The sequence below is a fragment of the Sorex araneus genome, chromosome 1 (assembly GCF_027595985.1).
Source record: "Sorex araneus isolate mSorAra2 chromosome 1, mSorAra2.pri, whole genome shotgun sequence".
Taxonomy (NCBI): Eukaryota; Metazoa; Chordata; class Mammalia; order Eulipotyphla; family Soricidae; genus Sorex; species Sorex araneus.
In genome coordinates, this window is record NC_073302.1 from 195,174,338 (window position 1) to 195,199,931 (window position 25,594).

The 25,594-nt window shown below is 64.9% G+C and overlaps 3 protein-coding genes across 5 annotated transcripts; 1 reads left to right on the forward strand and 2 right to left on the reverse strand.

The window, feature by feature from the left end:
- Window positions 1-529: 529 nt before the first annotated feature.
- Window positions 530-9,500, forward strand: PCID2 (PCI domain containing 2). Of its 2 annotated transcripts, XM_004621407.2 has the most exons (14): window positions 530-694; window positions 1,760-1,849; window positions 2,194-2,267; window positions 2,626-2,691; window positions 3,497-3,538; window positions 4,033-4,087; window positions 4,910-5,013; window positions 5,112-5,187; window positions 5,408-5,549; window positions 6,394-6,494; window positions 7,129-7,202; window positions 7,283-7,408; window positions 8,136-8,259; window positions 9,238-9,500. In XM_004621407.2, exons 1-14 carry the CDS (start codon window positions 659-661, stop codon window positions 9,325-9,327), a joined length of 1,200 nt encoding a protein of 399 aa, XP_004621464.1. In that variant the 5' UTR covers window positions 530-658; the 3' UTR covers window positions 9,328-9,500. The 2 variants fall into 2 exon arrangements, with proteins under 2 accessions (XP_004621464.1, XP_054973950.1); XM_055117975.1 differs by lacking the exons at window positions 530-694; window positions 1,760-1,849; window positions 2,194-2,267; window positions 2,626-2,691 and adding an exon at window positions 2,701-2,749 and having other exon boundaries at window positions 3,519-3,538.
- Window positions 9,501-10,399: 899 nt separating this feature from the next.
- PROZ (protein Z, vitamin K dependent plasma glycoprotein) lies at window positions 10,400-16,743 on the reverse strand. 2 transcript variants are annotated; one of them, XM_004621384.2, is made up of 8 exons: window positions 15,608-16,743; window positions 14,763-14,926; window positions 13,638-13,662; window positions 13,341-13,454; window positions 12,820-12,951; window positions 12,657-12,742; window positions 11,970-12,087; window positions 10,400-10,938 (listed from the first exon to the last, which is right to left on the reverse strand). In XM_004621384.2, the coding sequence occupies exons 1-8, from the start codon at window positions 15,675-15,677 to the stop codon at window positions 10,445-10,447; spliced, it is 1,203 nt and encodes a 400-aa protein (XP_004621441.1). In that variant the 5' UTR covers window positions 15,678-16,743; the 3' UTR covers window positions 10,400-10,444. The 2 variants fall into 2 exon arrangements, with proteins under 2 accessions (XP_004621441.1, XP_054973896.1); XM_055117921.1 differs by lacking the exon at window positions 15,608-16,743 and having other exon boundaries at window positions 14,763-15,549.
- A 460-nt stretch (window positions 16,744-17,203) lies between these two features.
- Window positions 17,204-24,903, reverse strand: F10 (coagulation factor X). Its single transcript, XM_004621385.2, has 8 exons — window positions 24,392-24,903; window positions 23,703-23,863; window positions 21,307-21,331; window positions 20,842-20,955; window positions 20,397-20,528; window positions 19,585-19,808; window positions 18,614-18,731; window positions 17,204-17,965 (listed from the first exon to the last, which is right to left on the reverse strand). The coding sequence occupies exons 1-8, from the start codon at window positions 24,459-24,461 to the stop codon at window positions 17,370-17,372; spliced, it is 1,440 nt and encodes a 479-aa protein (XP_004621442.2). The 5' UTR covers window positions 24,462-24,903; the 3' UTR covers window positions 17,204-17,369.
- Between the last annotated feature and the right edge of the window lie 691 nt (window positions 24,904-25,594).

Consider the following 25,594-nt stretch of genomic DNA (forward strand, 5'->3'; position numbering starts at 1 on the left):
GCAGGCCCCGGGCTGCGGCTGGAGCTGCGGGCGCCCGCGATCCCGCTGGGGTTGCGGGAAGGTCGCCGCCGGAAGTGACGCCCCGAAACCCGGGCTCCCGCTGGGGCTGCGGGCGGGTCGCCGCCGGAAGTGATGTGCCGGCGGCCGGGATCCCGCTGGAGTTGCTGGAGGGTCGCTACCGGAAGTGACACCCTGGAAGCCCGGTTCCCGCTAGGGCAGCGGCAGGGTCGCCGCCGGAAGTGGTGCCCGAAACCCGGGGTCCCGCTGGGGCTGCGGAACGGTCGCTGCCGGATGTGATGTGCCCGCGCCCGGGCTCCCGCCGGGGCTGCAAAAGGGTCGCTGTTGGAAGTGACGCTCTGGAACCGGGTTCCCGCTAGAGCATTGGGGGGAAAGGGGTCACCGTCGGAAGTGACGCCCCGAAACCCGGGCTCCCGCTGGGGCTGCGGGCGGGTCGCCGCCGGAAGTGACGCAGGACGCGCAGGCTCCGTCCAGGCCCGCGGACGGATCAACGTTGGAAGACTTCCAGTGCCTCGGCACCGCGCAGGCCCGCAGAGGCACCGCCGCCGGAAGTGGCGCTACTGCGCAGGCCCGCGGAGGCGCCGCCACCGGAAGTGACGCAGCGCGCAGGCACCGCCCCTCGTGCGGGCGGGGCGCCGCCATGGCGCATATCACTATCAACCAGTACCTGCAGCAGGTAGGTGCCGGCGGGCAGGTTCGGGCGGCGGGGGAGGCCGGGCAGGGAGTTTTTTGGGAGCTTCCACAGGGCTCGGGTGCGGGAGCCACGGCCCTGCTCCCGGCGGGGGCTCCCTGGTCCACGGAGACCCCCACGGCCCGTGCCAGGGCTCGTCCAGGCCGCCGCCCTGTGCTGGCCGGGGGTCCGCAGGCCTCGGAGACGCCCCTCTGCTGGGAGGGCAGACACCACTGCCCGGGAGGTGGGCGACACCGCGAACCCAGTCTGTCCGGGCCAGCAGCCTCGCGCGTTCTGCCCACAAGCAGATTTAGGGCCTTCCGGAACCACCGGGGACAGAGCCCACACGTGCACCCCGTGCATCGCCGCACCGCTCCCAGGGCCTGACCAGCAGGGGTTCGCCGCTCGCCCCCAGACCCTGCACCCCGGAGCACTGCAGCACGGGACGCCAGTGTCCCGGCAGCAGCGCGGCTTCGTGTGCGGCCAGGGTCCTGCACAGGCCCTGCGCTGCCGACTCGGGCCCCCTCGCTTTGCCTCGCGCTCTGGAGCTAGGGCACGCGCGTCCCGGGTGGGAATGCTCGCACACTCGGTCTCCGGCAGATCATGTTGCCTGCTTGTCCAGAGCACGTCTCTTCACTACTGTATTTCACGTTAGCTTCCTGGATTCAGTTTCCTGTTGTGACTTTGCTAGTGAGAAAAGCCCGCCCAGGCGGAGGCCCTCCCTGCTCCTCGGCCTGCTCCTGCCACCCTGGGTTGTGCCAGTTTGGGGGCGTGCCTCAGGAGGATCACCGAAGTGTGATGTTCTGCACCGGGCCCTGTGTGAACGGATTCCTGGTCGGGGATGGTGCCAAGAGCACATGTCCGGGGTCACAGGACAAGCTCTCGACCACAGGGACCTCCGAATGGTGCTGGGGGGTGTGCTCTTGGGCTCGCACATGGGTGACATCTGCTCCATTGGGTCACGGCCCCTGGAAGGTTGTCTCCGGCTGTCTGCTGCCGAGATCACCCTTCCAAGTGGAGAGGAATTGGGGGTGAGCGGGGGCGGAGGCTCATTCTCTGCTCTGCGGGCAGGTCTGCGAAGCCATCGACAGCAGAGATGGGGCTTCCTGTGCGGAGCTGGTGTCTTTCAAGCACCCGCATGTCGCCAATCCTCGGCTCCAGGTGGGTGAGGACCCACTCTCAGTCCTACGTGGCTGCCCAGCTTTGGGGCCGGGGGTGGAAGGGCAGAGACTGCCCGGGCTAGCTGTGTCCAGTGCCTGGCACTGATGTGAGCAGGGCAGGACCCCCCCCCTATCTTGGCAGGGGTCCGAGCAGAGGTGGCCACCCTGCCCAGAGGGAAGCAGGCCCTTGATGGAAGCTGAAAGGCCCACGGCCAGCTCCACAGGAGGGGCGGCTCTGCTCTTAGCATGTCGTGATCGGGCCCAGGGCCAGCAGCTTGGGCAGCCACAGGGACTCTGGTGGCTGGCACAAGGGCCTACCACTGAAAAGTGCATCTTTCGCTGCAGTTGGCCTCCCCAGAGGAGAAGTGCCAGCAGGTGCTGGAGCCGCCTTACGACGAGATGTTCGCCGCCCACCTCAGGTCAGCTGCAGGGATGGGGAGGACGAGCTTCCCCGTGTCCGTTTGGGGAAAGGGCGCCTGCTGCACTCTGCTGCCCAGGCAGGCGTGGTGATGAGTGTCGGCCAGAGGCCTCACTGGCCTGTCAGCATGAACTGGTCTTGACACCACTTGTGAGCTCTGACGGCCACCTGGCCGGTACCGGTCGTGACCCAGTTGGCCTCTGCCTCTTCCCTCACCCCTTACATTAGTCCCCTCGCCCATTTGTCCAGTTTCTCTCCCGGGTCACTGCTGTGGGGCTGGCGGTGGCCGCAGTTTCCTGTCGTCCCGAGGGCCATGTCCAGTGCCCCCTGCCTGTTCCTCAGTCCTGTGTCTTTCCCAGGTGCACCTACGCAGTGGGGAACCACGACTTCATCGAGGCCTACAAGTGCCAGACGGTCATCGTCCAATATCCTTGACTTCTCTCCCTTCTGGACTGCTGTTGGCTGCGTGCTGAGCCATCATAGGTGCCATCTCCCCGGGAGAGCACCCTGGGGTTTGTGGGGTCTGCAGCTAGTTCTGGGGCCCAGTGCCCATGGGCAGAGGCAGCTCAGAGAGCCGCTCAGGATGTATACCCGGAGAAGAGTCGGCAGCTGATCAGCTGTGTTCTTTTGGACTTGAGTTTTTCTATTTGGCCATGGGTTTGATCCTGGCACCGCAATCAAGTTCTGTCGTTGGTGAGATTTTTGCCCCCACACTTAGAGGTGCTCAGGGCTTATTCCTGGCTCCTTTGCTCAAGGGTCATTCCTCGTGGGGCTCGGGGGACCCTGTGGGGTGGCTGGGATTGAAGCTGAGTCAGCCACCTGCAAGGCCAGCCCCCTGCCTGTCGCCAGGTTTTGTAGTAGTGGTTCTGAAGCATTGGTGCACATGAGGATCTGGACTCCGCAACCAAAGCCTGTGGGGGGACCAATCAGAGGCAGTTTGCGTCTGCAGGCATTTCCTTACTGTGGAGTGTACTGGCAGGAAATCACAAGGTTTACTTGTGTTTTGGATTCGGGACACACCCAGCAGTGCTCAGGGATCGTCCTGGCAGTACTTGGGCTCCCTGTGTACTGTTGGGGATAGAACCGGAGTCAGTCACATGCAAGAGTAGCCCGTTGGTTCCTGTCTTATCTGTCTGGGCCCTAGACCAGTATGTTCCACGTCTCTCGGTCTGAGTGGCACCTGACGCCTCCCACCTGTCCTCTGTCCCTGCATTGTCCTTGACCTGTTATGTCCTTTCTGCGCGCGTTCCAGGCTCATAAGGAGGAGAACTGGTAAGTGGGTCTGGGGTCTGTGGGTGGCTGCGTGTGTGAGGTGGTGTGAAGCGCGTGTGTGCGTGTATGAGGGCAGCAGTGGGATGCGTGTGTGTGTGCGCGCGCGCGCGCGTGTGTGCAGCCAGCAGCTTGACCTGAGGTGGCACGGTGGGTGGGTGGCATGGTTATGCACCTATGTGTGCACATGAGGGCAGCGGCTGGCTGCATGTCCTGAGGTGGTCGGAGGGCGGGCAGAGGGTCTTCCTTGCAAGGGGTCAGTTGTGGACGTAGCCTGTGGCCTTAGTTCCACTGAGTGAGAGGAGGGCAGTTCTGTGGGGCCATGGGTGATGCTCGGGGCATTTCCAGTGCCCCGTCCAGGAGCTGTTGTGGGGGTGCGCAAGCAACTCAACAACTGCCCATCCTGGACAGTGGCAGTCCAGGCAGTGGCCAGAGGGACCCCAGCAGGGCCCGGCGCGTGGGGTCTGGCACTACTGGGGACCTGCTCTTGCCCGCAGGGCGCTGCCTGTCATGTACGCGGTGGCACTGGACCTGCGGATCTTCGCCAACAGCGTGAGTGTCTCCCGCGGGCATTTCTGGGCTGCGGGGCAGGTGCAGACGGGCCCCGCCTGGACTCGAGCAGGCCCCGGGCCTGTACTTGGACCTGGCGTTTGAGCTGTGCCCGGTGGTGCTCAGTGCCCCCGTGACCCCAAGGCTCCTGCTGCCCTCGTCCTCAGGGGTCCTGCAGGAGACGGTCTTGCCCCCTGGGCACGTCTGACAAAGCGGCTTTCCTTAGAGCCTTGTGGGTCTGAGCCCACCTTCTGTGGGCAGGAGGGAGGGTCTGGGAAGGGGTCACGGGCGGCAGCTCGGCCCTGAGAGTCCAGGCCGAGAGATGGACAGTGTTGACGTTCATACCCCCAGGCATCCCACACACACACACGTGCGTGCGCGCACAGCAAGACAGGCTGTGGCCCGCACTCCGCAGAGCCCCGGGTGAGGCTTCTGAGAGGGTCAGGCCCCTCTCCAGGGCCTGCTGGGAGACCCCAAGCACCGGCCCAGGGTCTGGGGTTCTTCCTGCTGCATCCTGGGGCGGGAGCCTGGGCGAGCCTCGGGCAGGGTTGGTCTGGCCGTAGGGTTCTATGGGGCATCTGCAGCCTCCACCAGGTTCAGGGGTCAGGCCCTGGATGCTTTTTCACTGGGGCTCCCAGAACCAGGGCCAAGAGTGGCAGACAGTGTGACTGATGCCCCAGAGTACTGACCCACCCTCGGGCGATCTGACCGGGGCCTGGTCCACACAGCCATGGGGGTGAAGGGCCGAGGCCGCAGCACCAGCCCTGCCAGGCCTACAGTCCCTCGGCCGGGGGCTCTCAGCAGGTGTGGTGTCCCCTTCCCCAGGCAGATCAGCAGCTGGTGAGGAAAGGCAAGAGCAAGACCGGGGACATGCTGGAGAAGGCGGCCGAGCTGCTGATGAGCTGCTTCCGCGTCTGCGCCAGCGACACGTAAGCAGCCGTGGGGCCTCCCCTGCCCCACCCCCGCTCCCTTCCCCCCACCCCCCGAGGCCCTTCTCCCTGTGGCTGGCACGCCTTCCCTTGCACAGGCGAGCGGGCATCGAGGACTCCAAGAAGTGGGGGATGCTATTCCTGGTGAACCAGCTGTTCAAGATCTACTTCAAGGTGGGCAGTGGGCTTGGCCTCCCGGCATCACTGTGGCCACAGGGCTGGGCACAAGGGCCCCTGGGGGTTGCTGGGCATTCTACCTGGCACAGCGGGACACCACACCCCAGAGTAAGGGTGCTGCCTGCTCCGGGTGCCCGTGGGCTTGGCCTTGGCCCTCAGGGATGATGGGGCACTGGCTGGGGCCCCCTGACCACCCCAGGGGCTGCTTGTCTGGCAGATCAACAAGCTGCACCTGTGTAAGCCCCTGATCCGAGCCATCGACAGCTCCAACCTGAAGGAGGACTACAGCACAGCACAGAGGGTGACGTACAGGTACTACGTGGGGCGCAAGGCCATGTTCGACAGCGACTTCAAGCAGGGTGAGTGCCAGGGACTCCACTCCGGTGGGAGCGTCCATTCTGGGTCTCCTCTTCCTCCCTCGGCCACGGCCGGCCAGCCCAGCCCAGGATGTGGCCAGGACCTCCAGCCTTGGCTGGCTCCCCTTGGCGGGTGCCTGGTGGCTCTCCCGTGTCCTGGATGTGGGAGCTGCGTGTGCTCTGTGGGCCTTGCCCTGAGATGCTGTGGTCTTGCAGCCCTGGTGGAGCTAGTATGAGCTGGTGCTTTAGGGCCCTCCTCATTGGCCCCCAGGCCAGAGTTCAGACCCTCTAGAGCTGTGAGGGTCCAGGGTTTCCCTGTTGGTGTGTGTGCATGTGTGTTTCCATGGGTGTCTGTGTGCATCTCTGTGTACGTGTGTGCTTTGAGTGGAGGGCCCGTCCCACTGAGATGACTGACCTGTTCTATGACAGACCCTTCCCTGCCTTCCACTTTCCTCTGGTTTGGGCCCGGCTCCTCCGACTGGCTTTGGCTCCAGGTCATCACCGCCAGCCCTGCCGGGCGTGCCTGCTTGGCATCACAGTTTGGTCTGAGGTGCTGTCACTCAGGGACATGGCGGGGGCGCACACACTGCCACTCGGGTCCCGCCAGCTTTTCCAAAGCAGCCCTTGCCTTGGCAGCTCCTTCGCGGTGTGGCCGTCAGTTTGTCCCCTTCCCGTGGGCGATGGCATCCGGCTTCTCCGTGGACCCTGGGGCACGAGTGCTTTCCCCCAAAGCTCCTTCAGGCCCCCAGAGCTGCCTCAGTGGTCCATGGCCCATGTGCCCTTTCCACGCTGGTGGTGGGCATGTGTGGGTGGGGGCGGGGGCCCACGTGCCCGTGTTTGTCTGCAGCTGAGGAGTACCTGTCCTTCGCCTTCGAGCACTGCCACCGCTCCAGCCAGAAGAACAAGAGGATGATCCTCATCTACCTGCTGCCAGTGAAGATGCTGCTGGTGAGCCAGGCCACTCCTCCCCGTCTCCGGGGGCCACGTCCACAGAGCAGGTGGGGTGTGACCACCCAGCCTGAGGGGCACACCCACACCGTACGGGGAATGTTCCTTGCCGGCCTCAGATCCTTCCGGAAAGGCCCTGGCACTTCTGGTGAAGGTCCAGCTAGCACGGGACAGAGGAAATATGTGGCCCATCTCCTCCCGTAGAGACCTGGGGTCGTGGACATGGGTCCACCCAGAGGGAGCAAGATCGTCCTCGCCTTTGTGTGGGCCCCTGGGAGCACCGACATAGGGCAGCTTCCTGCCTCTACTTCCCTTGTCACACACACACTTAAGGCCGAGGGGGGAAGGTGGGGCCAGGGGACACTGCCCGCCTCCTTCAGGGACCCCTGGGACTCTGGGCTCTGGCTGAGGAGGCGTCTGTACTGCCCACGTGGAGGTGGCATTTCCGAGTCAGTGGTGCCCCGGGCCCCACAGGCCACTATGTGGCCACCTGTACTATCCTCCTCACCCGCCTTTGTTTCAATAGTGACTCTGCCCACGCTTCAGAGAAGCCGTAAGGGACATGAGTGTTCAGGACAATTCTTGCTGGAGGGCTTCCCAGAGACTGTCCTGATTGTGGACCAACTCTCGCCAGGGTCACATGCCCACCATGGAGCTGCTGAAGAAGTACCACCTCCTGCAGTTTGCCGAGGTCACGCGGGCCGTCAGGTAGGCCCGGCCACTGGGGGTCTGCGGGCCAGTGCCATCCTGGGCGTCGCTGACATGCCGCCTCCTCCCACCCGCCCCAGCGAGGGGAACCTGCTGCTGCTGCACGAGGCCCTGAGCCGGCACGAGGCCTTCTTCATCCGCTGCGGCATCTTCCTCATCCTCGAGAAGCTGAAGATCATCACCTACAGGAACCTTTTCAAGAAAGTGTAAGGCCTCGGGGGGGCTCTGCGGGGCTCCCCAGGGACAGTCTGACTCGCCCGCTGCCTCTCCCCCAGTGGCCGGGGGACAGCCAGATCCCCCAGTGGCCGGGGGACAGCCAGATCCCCCATTGGCCAGGGGCCAGCCAGATCCCCCATTGGCCGGGGGCCAGCCAGATCCCCCAGTGGTCGGGGGACAGCCAGATCCCCAGTGGCCGGGGGACAGCAGACTCTGTGTTCTCAGCCCGGTTTGGGGCAGCCAGACTACTCTAGTGCGGCGCAGTGAAGCCACCTGGGCTGCCCGCTTTGGCACTGACATGATGGCGCCGGGCTCAGCCTATGCTTGCCAGAAGGCAGGTTGGCGTCCTGTTGGTCGCACTGTCCCGGGATCGGAGTTCTGTGTAGCGTCCCCCTCTCTCATTGCTGATCGCCTTGTCATTTCCCATCACCCTCTGCTCCGGGCCTGGTCCCCCTGGTCTTGGTCCATTTTGTACCGCTGTAGGCAGCACCTCAGGTCACCCAGGCCATGTGGCCTGCGTCGGGCAGCATGCTCGGCCTCAGGTCTGAGCACAGTGCGGTTGGGCTGGCAGCTCGGCTCTCTCGGTGTGTGGTCGTGTCAGTTGGACAGTGCCCGGCTGATGCACGTCCCTGCTCCTTGGGGCTGTGCCTGTGTTGGTCTTCGCAGCCTAGCCTCCTGCCCCCGGGCCGTCAGTAGGTGTGTCTGCTTCTTCTTCAGGTACTTGTTGCTCAGAACACACCAGCTGTCCCTGGATGCTTTTCTCGTGGCCTTGAAGTTCATGCAGGTGGAGGATGTGGACATTGATGAAGTCCAGTGCATCCTGGCCAACCTGATATACATGGTAGGACAGCCTGACCCTCGTGACTGGATTCAAGGGGTAGATGGTCTGACGCACGTGGGGGGATTCTGACAAATGTGCTAGATGATCTGATGGACGTGACATATGTGTCATGTACAGCCTGACACGTGGCAGATTACCTGCCATGTGGCAGATGATGCAACACACGTGTAAAGGACCCGATGCACGTGGTAGGTGAGCTGGTGCGTGTGTTAGGTAGCCTGACGTCTGACAGGTCTGACTCACGTGATGACCTGATTACGTGGCAGCTAGCCAGATGACCAGGTCCGCGTGGTAGGGCAGTCTGGTTGGTGTGCTTGGACAACCTGACTCCTGATGACCCGGAGCTCCTGCCAGATGCACGTGGCTGCATGCTCCCCCCCCGTTACCACGGCTGCCGCGTGCCTGTCACTGTCATCTGGAGTGTCCCCAGCTCTCTGGGAGCGTTCCGCTGCCCAGACCCCAGGCGCTCGCACTCCTGGAAGCGCTTTTTTTTTCCCCTCTTTGGGTCACACCCAGCAATGCACAGGGGTTACTCCTGTCTCTGCACTCAGGAGTTACTCCAGGCAGTGCTCAGGGGACCATATAGGATGCTGGGAATCAAACCTAGGTCGGCTGTGTGCAAGGCAAACGCCCTACCCACTGTGCTATCACTCCAGCCCCCTGGGAGCACTTTGTGGGAAAGCGGAGCAGCAGCTGTGATGCTTGCTGTGTGCGAGTGTGCTGCAGCTGTGTGACTTCCATGTGTGTGTGTGTGTGTGTGCGCGCGCGCGTGCTCGTGCGTGTGTGTGTGTGTGAGTGCCACAGCTGTGTGACTTCCCCGTGTGTATGTGCATGCGTGTGTGTGTACATGCACGCGCCCTCGTGTGTGTATGTGTGAGTGTGCCACAGCTGTGTTGTTTCCTCTGCGTGTCGCTTCCTGTGTGTGCCTGTGTCCCGCCCAGTGGCCTGTCACCGGCCACAAGCACCTCCTCTCTGCAGGGGCACATCAAAGGCTACATCTCCCACCAGCATCAGAAGCTGGTGGTCAGCAAGCAGAACCCATTCCCGCCTCTGTCCACCGTGTGCTGACTTCCTCCCGTGAGAGAGCACTGCACAGGCGCGAGACCCCGTCACCCTCATGGGCTGCCTGCACCTCCTGTGGCTCGTGTGGAAGAGACCCAGGCAGTGTGTTTTCTGTCTCAGGAGAGTGGGACCAAGTGTGTATTTTCTACAATTCCCCATAAAAGGTGTTTAATGTTTGAGCGGCGGCTGGGACTGAACTGACTGTGTCATGTGTCTAGCTTCACGGGTGACGTGCTTAGGGAGCCCAGACCCCTCTGGGTTTGGTGGCTTGCTCTCTCCGGTCCTGAGCTGCTCGCACACATGCCGGGCAGCTGTGAGCAGCTGTGCGGAGCAGGGGTCCTGCTGCTGCTGCCCGGGCCCAACGTCACAGGGCTTGGACCTCTAGAGCTCATGGTAACCTGACCTCAGGGATGGGCTGGCGGCAGCCGGCGGGAGGCCAGCCCTCCATACTCCGAGTCCCCTGGGTTCCTCTGCCCTGATTCCAACCTCCATCCCTCAGGCACCACCGTCTGAGGGAGCCCTGCCTGCCCGTGGTGGGCGTGAAACGGTGGAGTTCTGGCCCACAGGCGTTCCCCTTCTTGTGCCAGGCCTGCTGCCATTGGCCAGAGACCCACATGTGCAACCTGAGGTCACGTGCAGTGTCAGGCGTGAGACCCAGAACTCATGCGTCTGAACCCCCAGTTCCTCATCTGGGCAACACTCCAACCCATGCACACCTTATCTCGTTCCTGCAGAACCCTCTGCACCCTGGCCAGGCTTGTCCGGTGGCGGGCAGACGCAGGCCATCTGGGCCCCTTTAACTCAGCTGCTGGGTCCTCTGCCCTCTGACCCTCCAGGGCCTGGCTGGCCTGGGCATGGGCTCCAAGCCCTTCTTGTTCAGGCTGAGGTTAGACAAGCGGGTTGTTAGTGACGGGTGTTGGCTGTAAGGTGCCCCCGGCTCCCTCGTGCCCTCTGCCTGTCTTATGGTGGCCTGTGCCAGAGCTCGGCGACGCGCCTGGGCTCTCCACAGGACCAGCCCCACCAGCGGCCCGCCCCTCTGCCTGGGTCCCCGTGGGATGGGGCGTCAGATGGGAGAGGGTCAGGACTCGGCCGGTGGCTTTATTATCAGGCTGGCACAGGCACATCACCCCATGACCTGCCTGAACCACAGCGCGTATCTGGACACCTTGGTGAGAAGCACCGCAGGCTGGTCCGGGGATGCCCAGCTCAGGAGCCCCGACAGGAACCAGGTGCCCAGGTGCTGCCGGACCACTGCGCTGCCCGCCCCCCAGCACAGGCCCACGCCCGCCCTCTCGCAGTAGGTCCTGGTGGTGACTGTCACGTTGAGGGTGCTGGCGCACTCGCCGCTGTCCAGGAGCGTGACCGGCAGCAGTGTGGGCAGCTCGCCAAGCTCCGAGCCATCGTGGGTCCAGCCGCTGAGGAGACCATCTGTTCCTGGGACCAGCACATGCTCTGCAAAGTCCCCCTCGGGGGTGCAAATGGGGCGCCCCATCTCCGGGCATCGGAGGGGCTGTGCCAGCTCCAGCAGAGAGAGGTCGTTCTCCCCGGAGTCCTGGTCGTACCGCGGGTGCACATGCCTGCGTCTCACCACCACCTCCCCTCGCGCTCCCTGCAGTCCTGGGACAGAGACCCCACGGGAGGTTGATCTCGGGCGACACTCGGTGGGATTTTGGGGCCACAGGCCTGGAGGGGCCCTGTAGAACCTTTCTGGGCACTGGCTCCCTCTATCTGCAGGATGCACTTCCTGTGGGATCTGAGCCACGTGGCCACCCCGGATCTGAACACCATCTGCAGTGTGGCCCACGTAGCCTGCCCCCATACCCATACTGCCCGCTCTCGTGGACCCTGCTCCCATACCCAGACCGCCCGCTCTCGTGGACCTGCTCCGGTACCCAGACCGCCTTCTCTCGTGGACCTGCTCCCGTACCCAGACCCCCTGCTCCCATACCCATACTGCCCGCTCTCATGGACCCTGCTCCCGTACTCAGACCGCCTTCTCCCGTGGACCTGCTCCCGTACCCAGACCACCTTCTCCCGTGGACCTGCTCCCATACCCATACTGCCCGCTCTCGTGGACCTGCTCCCGTACCCAGACCGCCTTCTCCCGTGGACCTGCTCCCGTACCCAGACCCCCTGCTCCCATACCCATACTGCCCGCTCCCATGGACCCTGCTCCCATACCTAGACCGCCTGCTCCCGTGGACCCTGCTCCCGTACCCAGACCGCCTTCTCCTGTGGACCTGCTCCCGTACCCAGACCACCTTCTCCCGTGGACCTGCTCCCATACCCATACTGCCCGCTCTCATGGACGCTGCTCCCGTACCCAGACCGCCTGCTCCCGTGGACCCTGCTCCCGTACCCAGACCCCCTGCTCCCGTGGACCTGCTCCCGTACCCAGACCGCCTTCTCCCGTGGACCTGCTCCCATACCCAGACCGCCCGCTCCCGTGGACCTGCTCCCATACCCATACTGCCCGCTCTCGTAGACCCTGCTCCCGTACCCAGACCGCCTGCTCCCGTACCCATACTGCCCACTCCGTGGACCTGCTCCCGTACCCAGACCGCCCACTCCCGTGGACCTGCTCCCGTACCCAGACCGCCCGCTCCCGTGGCTGCGCCACTCTGGGGCCCACTTGCCCCCACGCTCACGTGTCTCCACGCTGATGTTGGTGTGCAGGAGTGCACAGCTCGCCGTGGTTAGCACAAAGCTCTTGTCCACCACCACGCCAGCACAGAAAGCTGTTCCCGCCGTGTTTCTGAGCCTCACCTTGAACATGCACAGGCCCAGAAGGGCAGTTGCCTAGGGTAGTCCCAGGCTCAGCCCAGCCACGTAGCACAACACGTAGGCCAGGGCAGTGGCCACCAGACCTGCCCAGGGTTAGTGTCCCCCCGGGCTGCCCCCATATGACTGATACTCATTTTAACTGTAATGTTTTAAATAAGTGAAAATGTTCCCTTGAAGCACTTTCTGTGCATTTAGCAGCAGACCTCCGATCTTCAGCATGTACCCTGGGGTGGGGACAGAGATCCAGAGGCCCCCACGGAGAACAGAACCCAGACCGAGCGCCCAGGGTGCCCGAGGCAGGACTGGGGGCACAGCGGGAGGGTCCTTTGTGCTGTGTGGCCCCAGGACAGATGGGGGACGTGGTCTGAGGGAGAGGTCCGGGACTCGGGGAGAGTGGGGAGGCAGAGGCCAGATTGGGGTGCCGCCCTGGGTGCCGAGGGCTGTGGGTCCAGGTGAGCAGGGCAGTGAGCTGTGTAGGGGGTCCAGCCCAGCAGCCTGAGCCAGAACTCGGGAGCCCAGGCGGACAGGGAGGCTGGGCCTGGGGCTCTTACCTGCCACGGGAAGGCCATGGTGCTCTGCCCGCCAGTGGGGGCCGTCCTACATCCTTGGGGACTCAGGACCCCGCAGGCACACTTGTCTTCGGGGGCAGGATTGGGCGGTCAGGGTCTCCCCTCACTCCCTCAGCCCCCCACTTCCTGCGCCGCTGCCACTCACCGTGTGGCTCACAGGCCCGGCGGTCCTGGGCCAGCCGGTGGCCGTGGGCGCAGCTGCAGGAGAAGGAGCTGGGGCCGGGCTGGCAGAAGTGTGCGCAGCCGTCAGGCCTCTGGGGGTAGCACAGGTTCTTTGCTGGGGGAGGGGCAGAGCGCAGGCCCTGAGGCAACCTCGCGGCCCACCCAGTCCTGCCCCCCCTTCTCCCCAGGCCAGACCCCTGGGCACTGCTGCCCCTGGCAGGGTCCCCCAGCTCGGGTCCCAACACGTGGCCCCCGAGCTGCTCCCTGGGGGTAGGATGAGGGTGGACACGTCCAGTGGCCCGGGTACGAGCCAATGTGATGCTCCGGAGTCGGCTCACTGGGCCAGGAAGCATCTCGACAGAAAGTGCTTGGGGTGGGTGAGTTTCTCCTGATCTGCGCATTACTGACCGTGAGCTCACTGGTCGAAATGCCCGCACATCCCCAAGGGGGCAGACCTGGAGGTGTCTGGGGGGGGCCTGCCTGCACAGGGACCGCGGAGCTCACCGAATGCGCAGTGGGTGCCCTCGAAGCCTGCGGCACAGGTGCAAGTGTACCCTCGGATGTGGTCTTGGCACGAGCCACCATGGAGGCAGGGCTGGGACACACAGGGGGAGCCACCTGCCAAGGGACCACCTGCTGGTGCCTCTGCCCCAGGGCCAGGCATGTGTTCGCCAGCGCTAGCTGCTGGGCCGGGCTCTGTCCATGCTCCAGTGCAGCTGGCTCCACCCTCAGCCCACCTCTCCCCTGACCCTGGGCCGCAGCAGGGAAGCGAGCAGGACCAAGCACAGTGGGGACACTCACCCAGGTACTGCTTCCAGAACCGAGCCTAATGAGAAAAGACAAGAGTACACGTGACCCCACGGCCCTTCCCAACCTGTGTCCAGCTGGGGGTCCCAGGGAGGGGGCAGACAGCATCTCCTCTGCCTCAGGCTCTTCCATAGCACAGCAGGAAGCAGGCCTGGGTCAGCACTGAGTCAGTGCTCAGCACCACACCTACTCACGGTAATCCCACACCTGCGCACGGTACTCCCGCATGTGCTCACGGTACTCCCACACCTGCTCACGGTAATCCCACACCTGCTCACGGTAATCCCACACCTGCTCACGGTAATCCCACACCTGCTCATGGTACTCCCACACCTGCTGACAGTACTCCCAAACCTGCTCATGGTACTCCCACACCTCCTCATGATAATCTCGCACCTGCTCACGGTAATCCCGCACCTCCTCAAGGTAATCCCGCACCTCCTCAAGGTAATCCCGCACCTCCTCATGGTAATCCCGCACCTGCTCACGGTAATCCCACACCTGCTCATGGTAATCCCGCACCTGCTCACGGTACTCCCACACCTGCTCACGGTAATCCCGCACCTGCTCATAGTAATCTCGCACCTGCTCATGGTAATCCCGCACCTGCTCACAGTAATCCCGCACCTGCTCACGGTAATCCTGCACCTGCTCACAGTAATCCTGCACCTGCTCACGGTACTCCCACACCTCCTCATGGTAATCTCGCACCTGCTCACAGTAATCCCGCACCTGCTCACAGTAATCCCGCACCTACCCACAGTAATCACACACCTGCTCGCAGTACTCACATACTTGTTCACGGTAATCCCGCACCTGCTCATGATAATCCCACACCTGCTCATGGGTAATCCCGCACCTGCTCATGATAATCCAGCACCTTCATGGGTGATCCTGCGCCAGTTCATGGTAATCCTGCACCTATGATCTGTGTAACTATTATAATTTGAGTCTTCATTACAAATCAGAATTAGTTTTGAGGTTTTTTAATCTCTCTTAAATTCCTGCACATCTGAACCTGGAACAGTTTTGGGGTCTCTCCCTGGCCTGGTACCCTGCAGGGAGGATCCGGGAGTCAGGCTGTGACCATGGCAGGACATGCAGAGCCCAATGACTCACCGTGTCCTCGTCATGCTCGAACACCTCCCTGGCCTCCTCATACACGCAGAGCTCCTCATAGCACTCTTTCTCCAGGTTGCCCTCGAAGACCTCCTCCAGCAGGTAGGAGCTGGCCCGCCGCCACCGACCCAGGACCCCGTGTGCCGTGGGTGCTGGAAGAAAGACTGAGGGAGAGCCAGTGAGCACTGGGGGGCTGCTGACTCGGGCTGGCGACCGCCTCCTGCTGTGCTCCCACCTCCGGGACCCAGCGCAGTGAGGACTCCAGGGGGGTGGGGAGGCATAGCTCAGGTAGGACTGTCGGGAGCCCTGGGCAGGCATGGGTCAGGTCTCTGGAGAACAGCCCCTGGTGTTGGGGCCTGGCTCAGAGGTGAGTTCTGAGATGTGGCCTCCTGGCTGGCACCTGTGGCTCGAGGGAAGGCTGCAGCTGAGGGGGTCCCCATCCCAGTGTCCTCCGGGCCCAGTGCTCAGTGCCCAGAGCCTGTGTCTGCGGCCCAGAGCCTCCCCCAACCCTGACAGCCCAGAGCTCTGAGGCCTCCTAGACCACGGGCAGGGGGGAGGCAGCCATGTGGCCCCTGGAGGACACACCCAGAAGGCTGCTCACAGCCTCTACACAGGGTCCCTCGGGCCCCCCTGGAGACTGGGAGCTGGGTCTTCCTTCATGTCCCTGCACACATGCTGGGGCACAAGGTGACTCCAGACCTCCAGGCAGTCCCCCGGGGCACCCCCAGTGCCTGAACTCCTCTCCCAGTGCCCCCAGCCTTTCGGTGCTGCATCCGTGTGCAAGGTGAGAGGCAACCGATTCGCCTGCCTGCCTGAGTCCCTGGAAGGTTCTGGAAGGAGCTTACCTGAGGGCAGTGCCCTGCATGGCCCCAGGGCCAGGACGAGGATGAGGAGCAGCAGGAGGCAGCCGGCCATCCTGTCCGCTGGTCACAAGACCAAAGTCCACGGGGGTTGGGGAGGCGGTAGGTGCCAGCAAGTGACCTGCAGCGAGGGACAGACTCACCGCAGCTCTGGAGACCCTGAGCGTGTCCACTGGGTCTGGGAAGGGCAGAAATGTTCTTTCTGGGGGACCAGAGCGGGAGGACAGCGGGGACTGGGGGTCTCACAGCTGCCAGAGGCAGGGCGATGGGGGAGTCAGTAAAGGCGAGGGGGAGCCCTGTGTCCCAGCAGGATGACAGGCAGAAAGGGGCAGGGAGAGGGGGCGGGGCGTGGGCGGGTGCAGGGGTGGGACTAGGAAGAGCAGGGGGGAGGGGTGTCGAGGAGGGTCATGGTGCTCCATGGGGGGGCGGGGAAGGGGGAAAAGAATGGGGTAAGGTGATGTGTGGGCTGAGGCGGTGGGGGGGTGCGGGGGTCCCAGCCCCCCCATCCCGTCCTGGAGAGTCCACACTTGCGGTGGGCCTGGGGGCGCTCCGTGTCTGCCCAGACTCCCGGCACCCTGGGCTCTGGGTTCCTCCGGCAGCCATGGGGACAGTCTCCCAGAGCCAGTGTCCCTCCTGGGTCCCTCCAGGTGCTCCCTCGGCCCTGGCAGAGCTGCGAGGGGCCGCAGGGCGCCAGAAGCCCCTGACCACTCATATGTGCACTTTCCTTCCTCCCCTCAGCCCGGACAGAGGCCCCGGGCAGGGTGGGCCTGAGACGCCCCTGCCTGGTGGGGCTCTGCATCTGCGTCCAGGCGGGGGCAGCTGATTGGCCCTTGGGGCACAGCCTCAGGGTCCCTCCAGCTGGGGTAAGGACAGGGTGCAGCTCTGGCCAACAGGGTGGTGCCTGTCCCGGGAGTGATGCCAGCTCGGGGTGGGCGGAGCCGGTTGGGCGCCCTCGAGAGTGTCCACGAGGGTCTCCCAGGCCCCTGCCGCCTGTGACGACACGTCTGGGTGTGCTCAGCCTCGGCCTGACCAGAGGTCAGCACAGCCAGCACAGCGGCGGGACGCAGGGTCCGGCCAGCTGACCTGTGTCTAAGGCACGTCCCGCTCAGGGTCAGAGCCACGCAGCAGGACAGCGCTACCCAGCCCCCCACGCAGAGCCCGTGTGTCCCCACAGCCCCCCTGCCCGGCCCAGCGTGGCACCTTGGACAAGTGCCAGGTGCCAGGCGAGAATCGTGGCAGGCGGGTATGGGTGGGCCTGGCACCATGGACCTTCAGGGCCTTCCAGCTCAGGACAGGTGCTCCTGGACGCCCATTCTCATGGCATAAGAGCTGAGCCCCATCCTGGTGAGTGGCCCCAGAACTGAGTCACCCATCCTGAATGGGGCAATGGGGGCCTCTGTCCTTCCCTCTGGACAGGACAGTGGGGGACCTTCATCCTGCTCGTGGTGATGGCCTCCTGGACAGGGCAGCGGGGATCTCTTCTTGCTGAGGGTAGTGACCCCTCTGGACAGGCCGGGGGGCCTCCATCATTCAGGGCTGATGACCCCCTGGACTGGGCAGTGGGGAAGTGGGCCTGGGGGAGCTCAGTGTCTGCCAAGACTCCCGGGCACTCTGGACTCTGGGCTCCTCGGGAGTGAAGACCCTCTGGGCAGGGCAGCTGGAACTCGGAGGCTCAGCAGAGAAGCCAGGAGGACCGGTACTGGCCCCGCTGGGCAGAAAGTCAGGAAGAGGGTGTGGGTGGGAGAATTTATTGGGTGGGGGCTGGGCCGTGTGTGGGGTCCTGCCCCGGCCCCGAGCTCTCCAGCAGGCGGATGGACTTCTCGATCCACTTGAGGAAGTGGGTGACCTTGGTGTACACACCGTACTTGCCCTTGCGTGCACAGCCCTCCCCCCAGCTGACAATGCCCGTGACGAAGTAGGTGTCCCGGAACTGCGTGACGTGGGGGCCGCCGCTATCCCCCTGGCAGGCGTCGTCGGGGCTGTTGTCGTAGCCAGCGCAGAACATGTTTGGCGTGATGGAGAAGCTGCTGGACAGCTTGCAGGTGTTGCGGTCCACGTAGGGGACCACCAGCATCTTGAGCTTGGTGGACGGACGGCCCTTCTCGTGCGTGCGGCCGAAGCCGCTCACCAGGCCCGTCTTCTGGGTCATGAGCGTGGCCTCGGCCCAGTCCTTCTCGGGCAGGCAGGCGGGCGCCACGTTGCGGCGGTACACGATGGGCGTCCTCAGCCTGATGACCGCGATGTCGTTGTCGTACGTCTCCTTGACGAACTTGTTGTGCTTCACGATCCTGTCCACCTCGTGCGCCCCCTCGTTGCCCTCCTCCTCCTCCAGGTCCCGCTCTCCTGGGGGCGGCAGTGAGGACCCTCGCCCTGCCCTCCCGCCCTGGGGACCCGCCAGGTCTGGACTCGGGCAGAGGGAGGTGCTTCAGGACGGGCGGCAGCAGACAGCCCAGGGCGAGCACCCCAGCGGTCAGAGCAGGGGCCTCCCGGGGAAGGACCAGGAGCCCTGCAGAGGCAGGGCCGGGAGGTGCTGGCCCGCACCCTCCTCCCCACTGGGAGTCAGGGGTCCTCACGATTAGGAGCACTCACCCACCTCGCCAGGACCCGCGAGGCTGGAGCATGCGGGAGCACTCACCTAACTCACCTCAGCATGCAGGAGCACTCACCCGCCCTCGCCCAGGGCACGAGGGAGCACTCACCCACCCTCATCTGGGGCATGCGGGAGCACTCTCCTAACTCACCTCAGCATGCAGGAGCACTCACCCGCCCTCGCCCAGGGCATGAGGGAGCACTCACCCACCCTCATCTGGGGCATGCGGGAGCACTCTCCTAACTCACCTCAGCATGCAGAAGCACTCACCCGCCCTCGCCCAGGGCACGAGGGAGCACTCACCCATCCTCATCTGGGGCATGCGGGAGCACTCTCCTAACCTTGCCTCAGCATGCAGGAGCACTCGCCCACCCTCACCCGGGGCATGCGGGAGCACTCACCTACCCTCACCTTGAACCTCTTGGCCTGGTGCACACAGTGGGCGGCCGTGAGCACGTAGAACTCACTCAGGATGGTGCCCCCACAGAAGGCCTCATTGTCCTCATTGACCAGCAGGGCCTGTGGGGACAGCAGTGACCAGTGTGGAACTGCTCTCCCTCCCTCACAGGCCCAGCCTCCCCGCCGGCCCCTGCCTGCAGCACACCCGAAGGTGGCCCCGTGATCAGCGTGCGGGCAGACACCACGGCCAAGACCTGCCTTGTGGGCGCAGCCGTCCTCACCCCCAAGCAGGCTCTGGCCCGCGTCTCCATCTAGAAGGTTCCACGGCACCTCGAAGGCCTCACTCCTGGACCGCACAGGGCTGGCCTCGCAGGGCTGCCCACGTCCACATCCCCAGGGGAGGCTCCTCCTTCACTGCCCCACCAGCACCTCGGGGTGCAGGTCCCTCACGCGTGTGCTCCGAGCCGGCCCCAGCTGCCCGCCCGCCCTGAAGTGCAGAGCCAGGCGCACTCAGACGCCCCCGGAGGCTGCGGGGACATGCTCCAGATGCGCCCGCCACAGCCCCACAGCACTCGCGTGCCCAGCCCGGCCCTGACCGGCACCATCCGGCCTGGGCGTGTCTGGGCCTGCGCCCCCGACCCGCTTTCCCCCAGAGCCGCGTTGAGGCCTGTCACCTCCCCCCAGGAGGGACGGCGCCTCAGGCACCTGCTGTCTCTGGGCAGCTGTGGGCGGCCATCAAACCAGGCGCCCAGTCCTGCCCCTCCAGTGGCCAGGCCAAGGCCTCCCGCTGACCCCTGCCCCGGCCAGGCGCCCGGCCTGGGAAGCCCGAGGAGCGGACAGCACAGGAGCCGAGTGGGTGAGGTGGACGGGGCAGGCAGGGGCCACACGGCTCAGGCACTCAGACGCCATCCCGGCCCTTGGCCAGTTCCCCACTGGCCCCCGGAGGCAGCTGGACCCGGGATCCCACAGTCACCTGCCAGGGACACTCGCCGTCGGACACTAGCTGGCCGCCCACGATGCGGACCACACTGCTGCTGTCCTGACCGGAGCCGTCCGTGCTATTGAGGCCGAGCAGCTGGACCGGGTCCTGCGTGGGCGGCAGCTCCTCGGCGTCCAGCAGCTCCGGCCGCAGGGAGGGCTCGGGGCCGGCTGCCCTCGTCGTGCGGGCGGGGGTGTGCTTCCCACAAGGGAAAGCGCCTGAGGGGGGAGTTGGGGGTCATCCAGGGAGGCTCCAGCCCACACACACCTGTGACACCTGTGTGCACACGTGTAAACATGGCAGGACACACATGCACACACATGCACACACGTAAACACACCAGTACATGTGAGCATGTACACATGTGCACACATGTACCCATGCACACCTAGTACACACAAAGCTCTGTGTGCGCATGCAGATGTGGCGACATGCACATACATGTAATCACATGATACACACACATGGAGTGCAGACATGGCAGCACACACATGCGCACACATGTACACACATGCACGGGGCTCTGTGTGCACACACAGACATAGCAGCACACATAGGAGCACACATGTATGTACATGGACTTGCATGACACGTGCACGGGCTCTGTGTGCAGGCAGACACCTCTGAGGCCCTGCAGGCCCCTGCTCTGGCGACGGTGAGCCTGGGGGTGTCTGCCCTCGGGCAGCAGCGTTGCGAGGAGCTCCAGCCCCTGCCGAAGCCTCGGCCAAGGGCTGGTCACATGGCCCATCGCTAGGGGTCCACTGAGGCAGCCCCCTTCCTCCCGCCTGCGGCCCCGCGGGTCTCACCTGTGGCCACGCAGGACTTGCCGTTGTCGGCCAGGACGTAGCCGCGAGCACAGGAGCAGACCACATCGTGGCGCTCCTCCCGGCAGAACTGGTCGCAGTACCCATTGTCCAGGCTGCAGAACGTGCGCGTGGCTGTGGGGGTCACAGGCCCGTGGTCAGATGGCTGGGAGGGCCCCACAGCCCAGGCCATCACCCAGGGGAGTGGGTGCAAGGTGCTCCCTGCCCAACCCGAAGGGCCCGGCGGCTTGAGGGCCCCACGCAGCGAGGACGGGCCAGTCTGCCGGGGCAGCAGGAGCCTCGCAGGGGGCTGTGCGGCCCACGGCCTCCTGACCAGTGCAGCCCGCAGGTGACCTGGCCAAGGGTGGGCCCCAAAGCCGTGCTACCTCAGAGCTGAGCCTCCGGGACCCACAGCCGACACTAACTCTCAGCGGAACCCAGGACTCACGCAGCTCACAGTTCTTGCCATCGAACCCATGCGGGCAGGTGCAGGTATAGGTGCCCAGGCCGTCTTTACAGCGGCCCTGGTTCTGGCACGGCCCGCTCTCACACTGGTCGCCATCTGCGGAGAGAGGGTTTGCCGGGCGGGGGGCGCGCAGACAGACAGGGAGGGCGGTGCTGCCCGGCCCCGTGCCCTCCTTCGGAGGGGGCTGGCCCAGGGTCTGGGCGCGGGGCTGAGGCTGGCCAGTGCCCACTGCCGGTCGGCCCCGAGACCCTGGGGGCGAAATCCTGTTTCTACATCAGGAGGCCAGATCTCAGGTGTTCCTCGTGGACTCGCTGCCCTCCCCCAGAGAGGACTGACTAACTAAGGAGCGGAGGGGGCGACCGTGGAGACCCCCAGGACGGGAGAGCAGGGGGGGCCACAGCAGAGCAGAAGACCCTCGAGGCCTCCCGAGAGCAGAGCGCACCTCACCTGTGTACTTGTTCCAGAACTCGTTCTGAAAGGGAAGAGAGGACAGGGGTGGGTCAGGCCGGCCCTCTCGGCCCCTCGAGGCCCCGGGAGAGCCCTCCGGGGCCCGTCAGAGGTGTTTCCCCATCACCCTGCATCTACCCCGTGGCGACTTGCTTCTTTTTCTCTCTTTTGACTTTTGGGCCACAGCCGTGATGCGGGAGTGTGTCCAGCCGCTGTCCTGGCCTGCCTGGCTTAGGGGCAGTCCGGCTGTGGGGGGCAGGCGAGCCGAGGGTCTTCCTCACCGACCAGAAGGCCCCTTGTGAGGCCGTCACTCAGTCTGTCCCAGGGCCGCCCAAGTTCTCCCTCTGCCTTGGAAGTGTCAGAATTGGGTCCCACCCGGCGATGCACAGGGGTCACTCCTGGCTCTGCACTCAGGAATCACCCCTGGCGGTGCTCGGGGGACCATATGGGATGCTGGGAATCGAACCCGGGTCGGCCACGTGCAAGGCAGACGCCCTCCCCGCTGTGCTATCGCTCCGGCCCCAGCGTGATGTTGATGTGTGGAAGAAGCAGGAGAGAGACGACGTCCCCACAGGGCCGGGTCCCCTCAGTGCCAGCGCGTGCCTGCCTGCTTAGTCTCGCCACGCCAGGTTCACGTCAGCCCTTGTCATCTCTCATTGGGTCTGCACGTTGGTGCTTCGTTTTCCTTAGTGTGACCCGTGGCATTAAGACTCGATCCCGTCTTGTGACAGCTGGGCCACGCGGCCTGTCTCACGCGCTGACCTCGCCAGGGCCTCTGAGCTTCCGGCGAAATCCCCCGGCGCCTCTTCTTGGCTTGCTCGGGTCCAGGGACAGAGCGCAGGCAGAGCCGGGTGTGTGGGGGTCGAGCCCACCGTGGTTCTCTGTGCTGCCTTCATCAGACCGAAGCAGAACCCCAGGGTCTGGTCTGTGCCGCTGACGTGCTTCCCAGCGACAGGGTCGGTCTCTCGCGGCCACCGTTCCAACACCCCCCACCCTGGCCCTCCCACGGGGGGCTCGAGCGCTTCCCTCCCCCACAGACAGAGGGCTCAGGCGGGTCCCCTTTAAGTAGTCACTCTGGGTCACTCTGCTGGCAAACATAGCCCCGGCCAGCCCAGAGACCCGGGAGTCTGCCCGTCCCAGTGACCACTTGCCTCCTGCTCTCTCCCTCCCTCCCTCCCTCCCTCCTTCTCTCCCTCCTTACTGCTGCCCTTACTCCTCCCTCCCTCCCTCCCTCCCTCCTTCTCTCCTTCCTTACTGCTGCCCTTACTTCTTCCTCCCTCCTTCCCTCCCTCCTTCTCTCCCTCCTTACTGCTGCCCTTACTCCTCCCTCCCTCCCTCCCTCCCTCCTTCTCTCCCTCCTTACTGCTGCCCTTACTCCTCCCTCCCTCCCTCTCTCCCTCCTTACTGCTGCCCTTACTCCTTCCTCCCTCCCTCCTTCCCTCCCTCCTTCTCTCCCTCCTTACTGCTGCCCTTACTCTTCCTCCCTCCCTCCCTCCCGCTGCCCCTCCCTCCCTCCCCCCTCCAACCCTCCTTCCCTCTCACCTTCCTTCTTCCCTTCCTTCAGTAGCTCCCTCCCCTCTCCCTTTCCCTGGCCTCCCATTCTGCTTGTTTGGGCCACTCAGTGCATGCAGGGCTGCCTCCTGGGGTCCTCCTGGGGTCCTCCTGGGGTCCTCCTGGGGACCTCCTGTCGCTGGAGAGGTGCTGCCCTCACTCCCAGAAGAAAGGTCAGAGCTGACCATCGTGGCCTGGGCAGCTGGCTGTTGGAGGGGCAGTGTGGCCACTCTCTCGGCTTCATGTGACCAGCTGAGGTCTCTGGACGTGGCCTGGGCCTCATGGCCCTGTGGTCCTCCCTGCATTTCTGTGGCCTCCGGGCGGGCCGAGAGCCTTTTGCTGCCCCCTGCCCCTCCGTGGCGGGAGGCCATGGATCCAGGGCTTCTCTCCTCTCTTTTCCTGCATCAATAACTGTTGATTGGCTCTCTCTGTGGGGCTCATTTCCTCTTGTTTAAAAAAATATTTTTAGCATCTTAAGGTGGAAGCTGGAGCAATAGCCCAGAGGGTAGGGCATTTGCCTTGCATGAGGCCGACCCGGGTTCGATTCCTCTGTCCCTCTCAGAGAGCCCGGCAAGCTACCGAGAGTATCCTGCCCGCACGGCAGAGCCTGGCAAGGTCCCCATGGCGTATTGGATATGCCAGAAACAGTGACAACAAGTCTCACAATGGAGACGTTACTGGTGCCCGCTCGAGCCAATCGACGAGCAACGGGACGACAGTGCTCCAGTGCTAAGGTGGACGCGTAGGTGACTGCTCGAGCTTTCGCCTACGCTCCCCTCCTGATGCAGGGCGGTGGGGGCCAAGGGTGTGTCCCCAGCTCCCCAGCCCCCCGCCCCGCGGCTCACCGTCTTGTCTGTGTCCTCGAACACCTCCCGCGCCTCCTCGTAGGAGCAGGTCTCTTCCAGGCACTCCCGCTCCAGGTTGCCCTTCTTCATCTCCTCCAGGAAGGAGTTGGCGCGGCGCGCTCGCTGCAGCACCCCGTGGGCCCGGTCTCGGCTGATGAACACTGCGGGACATGTTCTCGTGGGCTCCCTGCGCCCGCCCGCTGTGCGCTACCCTCCGTGTGGGACAGCTGAGTCCCGAGTCCAGGGCCCCGCCTCTCCACCCCTCTCTCCCGCTCGCACCCCTGCGCCCCGCCCTGCTCTCCAGCCCCACCCCCGCCCCCCTCCCAGCCCTCCCCTCCAACCTGTCCACCCAGTGCCACGGGGCATGGCGCCCAGGCCAGGCTGACCCCTGCTGCTTGTAGCTCTTGCTGGCCGTGCCCCTACCCGTGCTCCAAGCACTGCTAGAGACGCAGCCCCTGCTACCCGCCTGCTGGCCTCCCAGCCCCCCACGGAGCTGTGTCTGGCCCTTGGGCCTGCTGCCCGCGGCCTCTGCTCTCCAGCCGCCCCAGCCCCATGGGGCAGTCTGCCCGGCCGCCCCGTCCCCCTCTTCCCGCTCCGCCCCCGTCCCGCCGCGTGGAAGTGGCACAGGAGGCCAGCTGACCCGCAGCAGGTCCCTCCCGGTGCCCACTGCCCCCGTGGGTGGGCCCTACCGCTTCCCCCCGGCAGCAGCAGGCCAGCCAGGGTGGCACCAAGAAGGACGCGGAGCAGGGTCCCGGCCATGGCGTGTCCAGGGCCGGGGACCGGGGAAGGCTTCTCCCCGGTGACGACAATGGGGCAAGGTCCACTCCCTGGCCGCAGGGTGTGTGCCGGCTGTCCTGCTTCCCCCGGCCTCCTGATTGGAGCTGTTGGTGGGGTGGGCAAGCGAGTGACCGCGGCCAGTGCAGCAGAGGGCAGGCAGCAGCCCTGAACTCCCCGGCCCACTTTTTCCTCTACCTTCGGAGCCCTGTTCACCCTCAAGGGCCCTGTCCACCCTCAAGGGCCCTGTCCACGCTCAAGGGCCCTGTCCACCCTCAAGGGCCCTGTCCACCCTCGGGAGCCCTGCCCACCCTCAGGAGCCCTGTCCACCCTCAAGGGCCATGTCCACCCTCTAGGGCCCGGTCCACCCTTGGGAGCCCTGTCCACCCTCGGGAGCCCTGTCCACCCTCAGGAGCCCTGTCCACCCTCAAGGGCCATGTCCACCCTCCTCGGGGGCCCTGTCCACCATCAAGGGCCATGTCCACCATCCTCGGGGGCCCTGTCCACCCTCAAGGGCCCTGTCCACCCTCAGGAGCCCTGCCCACCCTAAAGGGCCCTGTCCACCCTCGGGAGCCCTGTCCACCCTCAGGAGCCCTGTCCACCCTTGGGAGTCCTGTCCACCCTCAAGGGCCCTGTCCACCATGGGGGGCCCTGTCCACCCTCGGGAGCCCTGTCCACCCTCAGGAGCCCTGTCCACCCTCAAGGGCCCTGTCCACCCTCAGGGTCCCTGTCTACCCTCAAGGGCCCTGTTCACCCTCAGCGTCCCTGTCTACCCTCAAGGGCCCTGTCCACCCTCCTCGGGGGCCCTGTCCACCATCAAGGGCCATGTCCACCATCCTCGGGGGCCCTGTCCACCCTCAAGGGCCCAGTCCACCCTCAGGAGCCCTGCCCACCCTAAAGGGCCCTGTCCACCCTCGGGAGCCCTGTCCACCCTCAAGGGCCCTGTCCACCCTTGGGAGTCCTGTCCACCCTCAAGGGCCCTGTCCACCATGGGGGGCCCTGTCCACCCTCGGGAGCCCTGTCCACCCTCAGGAGCCCTGTCCACCCTCAAGGGCCCTGTCCACCCTCAGGGTCCCTGTCTACCCTCAAGGGCCCTGTTCACCCTCAGCGTCCCTGTC

Bases quoted from the DNA above. Each gene is read 5' to 3' on its own strand.
- F10 (XM_004621385.2), bottom strand. From the start codon at position 24,461: ATGGCCGGGACCCTGCTCCGCGTCCTTCTTGGTGCCACCCTGGCTGGC. The intron at 23,864-24,391 runs GTAGGGCCCACC...CATGTCCCGCAG, and splicing joins GCTGCTGCCGGGGGGAAGCG to TGTTCATCAGCCGAGACCGG. The intron at 21,332-23,702 runs GTGAGCCGCGGG...CTTCCCTTTCAG, and splicing joins TCGAGGACACAGACAAGACG to AACGAGTTCTGGAACAAGTA.
- PROZ (XM_055117921.1), bottom strand. From the start codon at position 15,080: ATGCCTGCCCAGGGCTCCCGACAGTCCTACCTGAGCTATGCCTCCCCA. The intron at 12,088-12,656 runs GTAAGAGCCCCA...TGCATGTTCAAG, and splicing joins CCATGGCCTTCCCGTGGCAG to GTGAGGCTCAGAAACACGGC. The intron at 10,939-11,969 runs GTGAGCGTGGGG...TCTCTGTCCCAG, and splicing joins CAACATCAGCGTGGAGACAC to GACTGCAGGGAGCGCGAGGG.
- PCID2 (XM_004621407.2), top strand. From the start codon at position 659: ATGGCGCATATCACTATCAACCAGTACCTGCAGCAG. The intron at 695-1,759 runs GTAGGTGCCGGC...CTCTGCGGGCAG, and splicing joins TCAACCAGTACCTGCAGCAG to GTCTGCGAAGCCATCGACAG. The intron at 5,550-6,393 runs GTGAGTGCCAGG...GTTTGTCTGCAG, and splicing joins CGACAGCGACTTCAAGCAGG to CTGAGGAGTACCTGTCCTTC.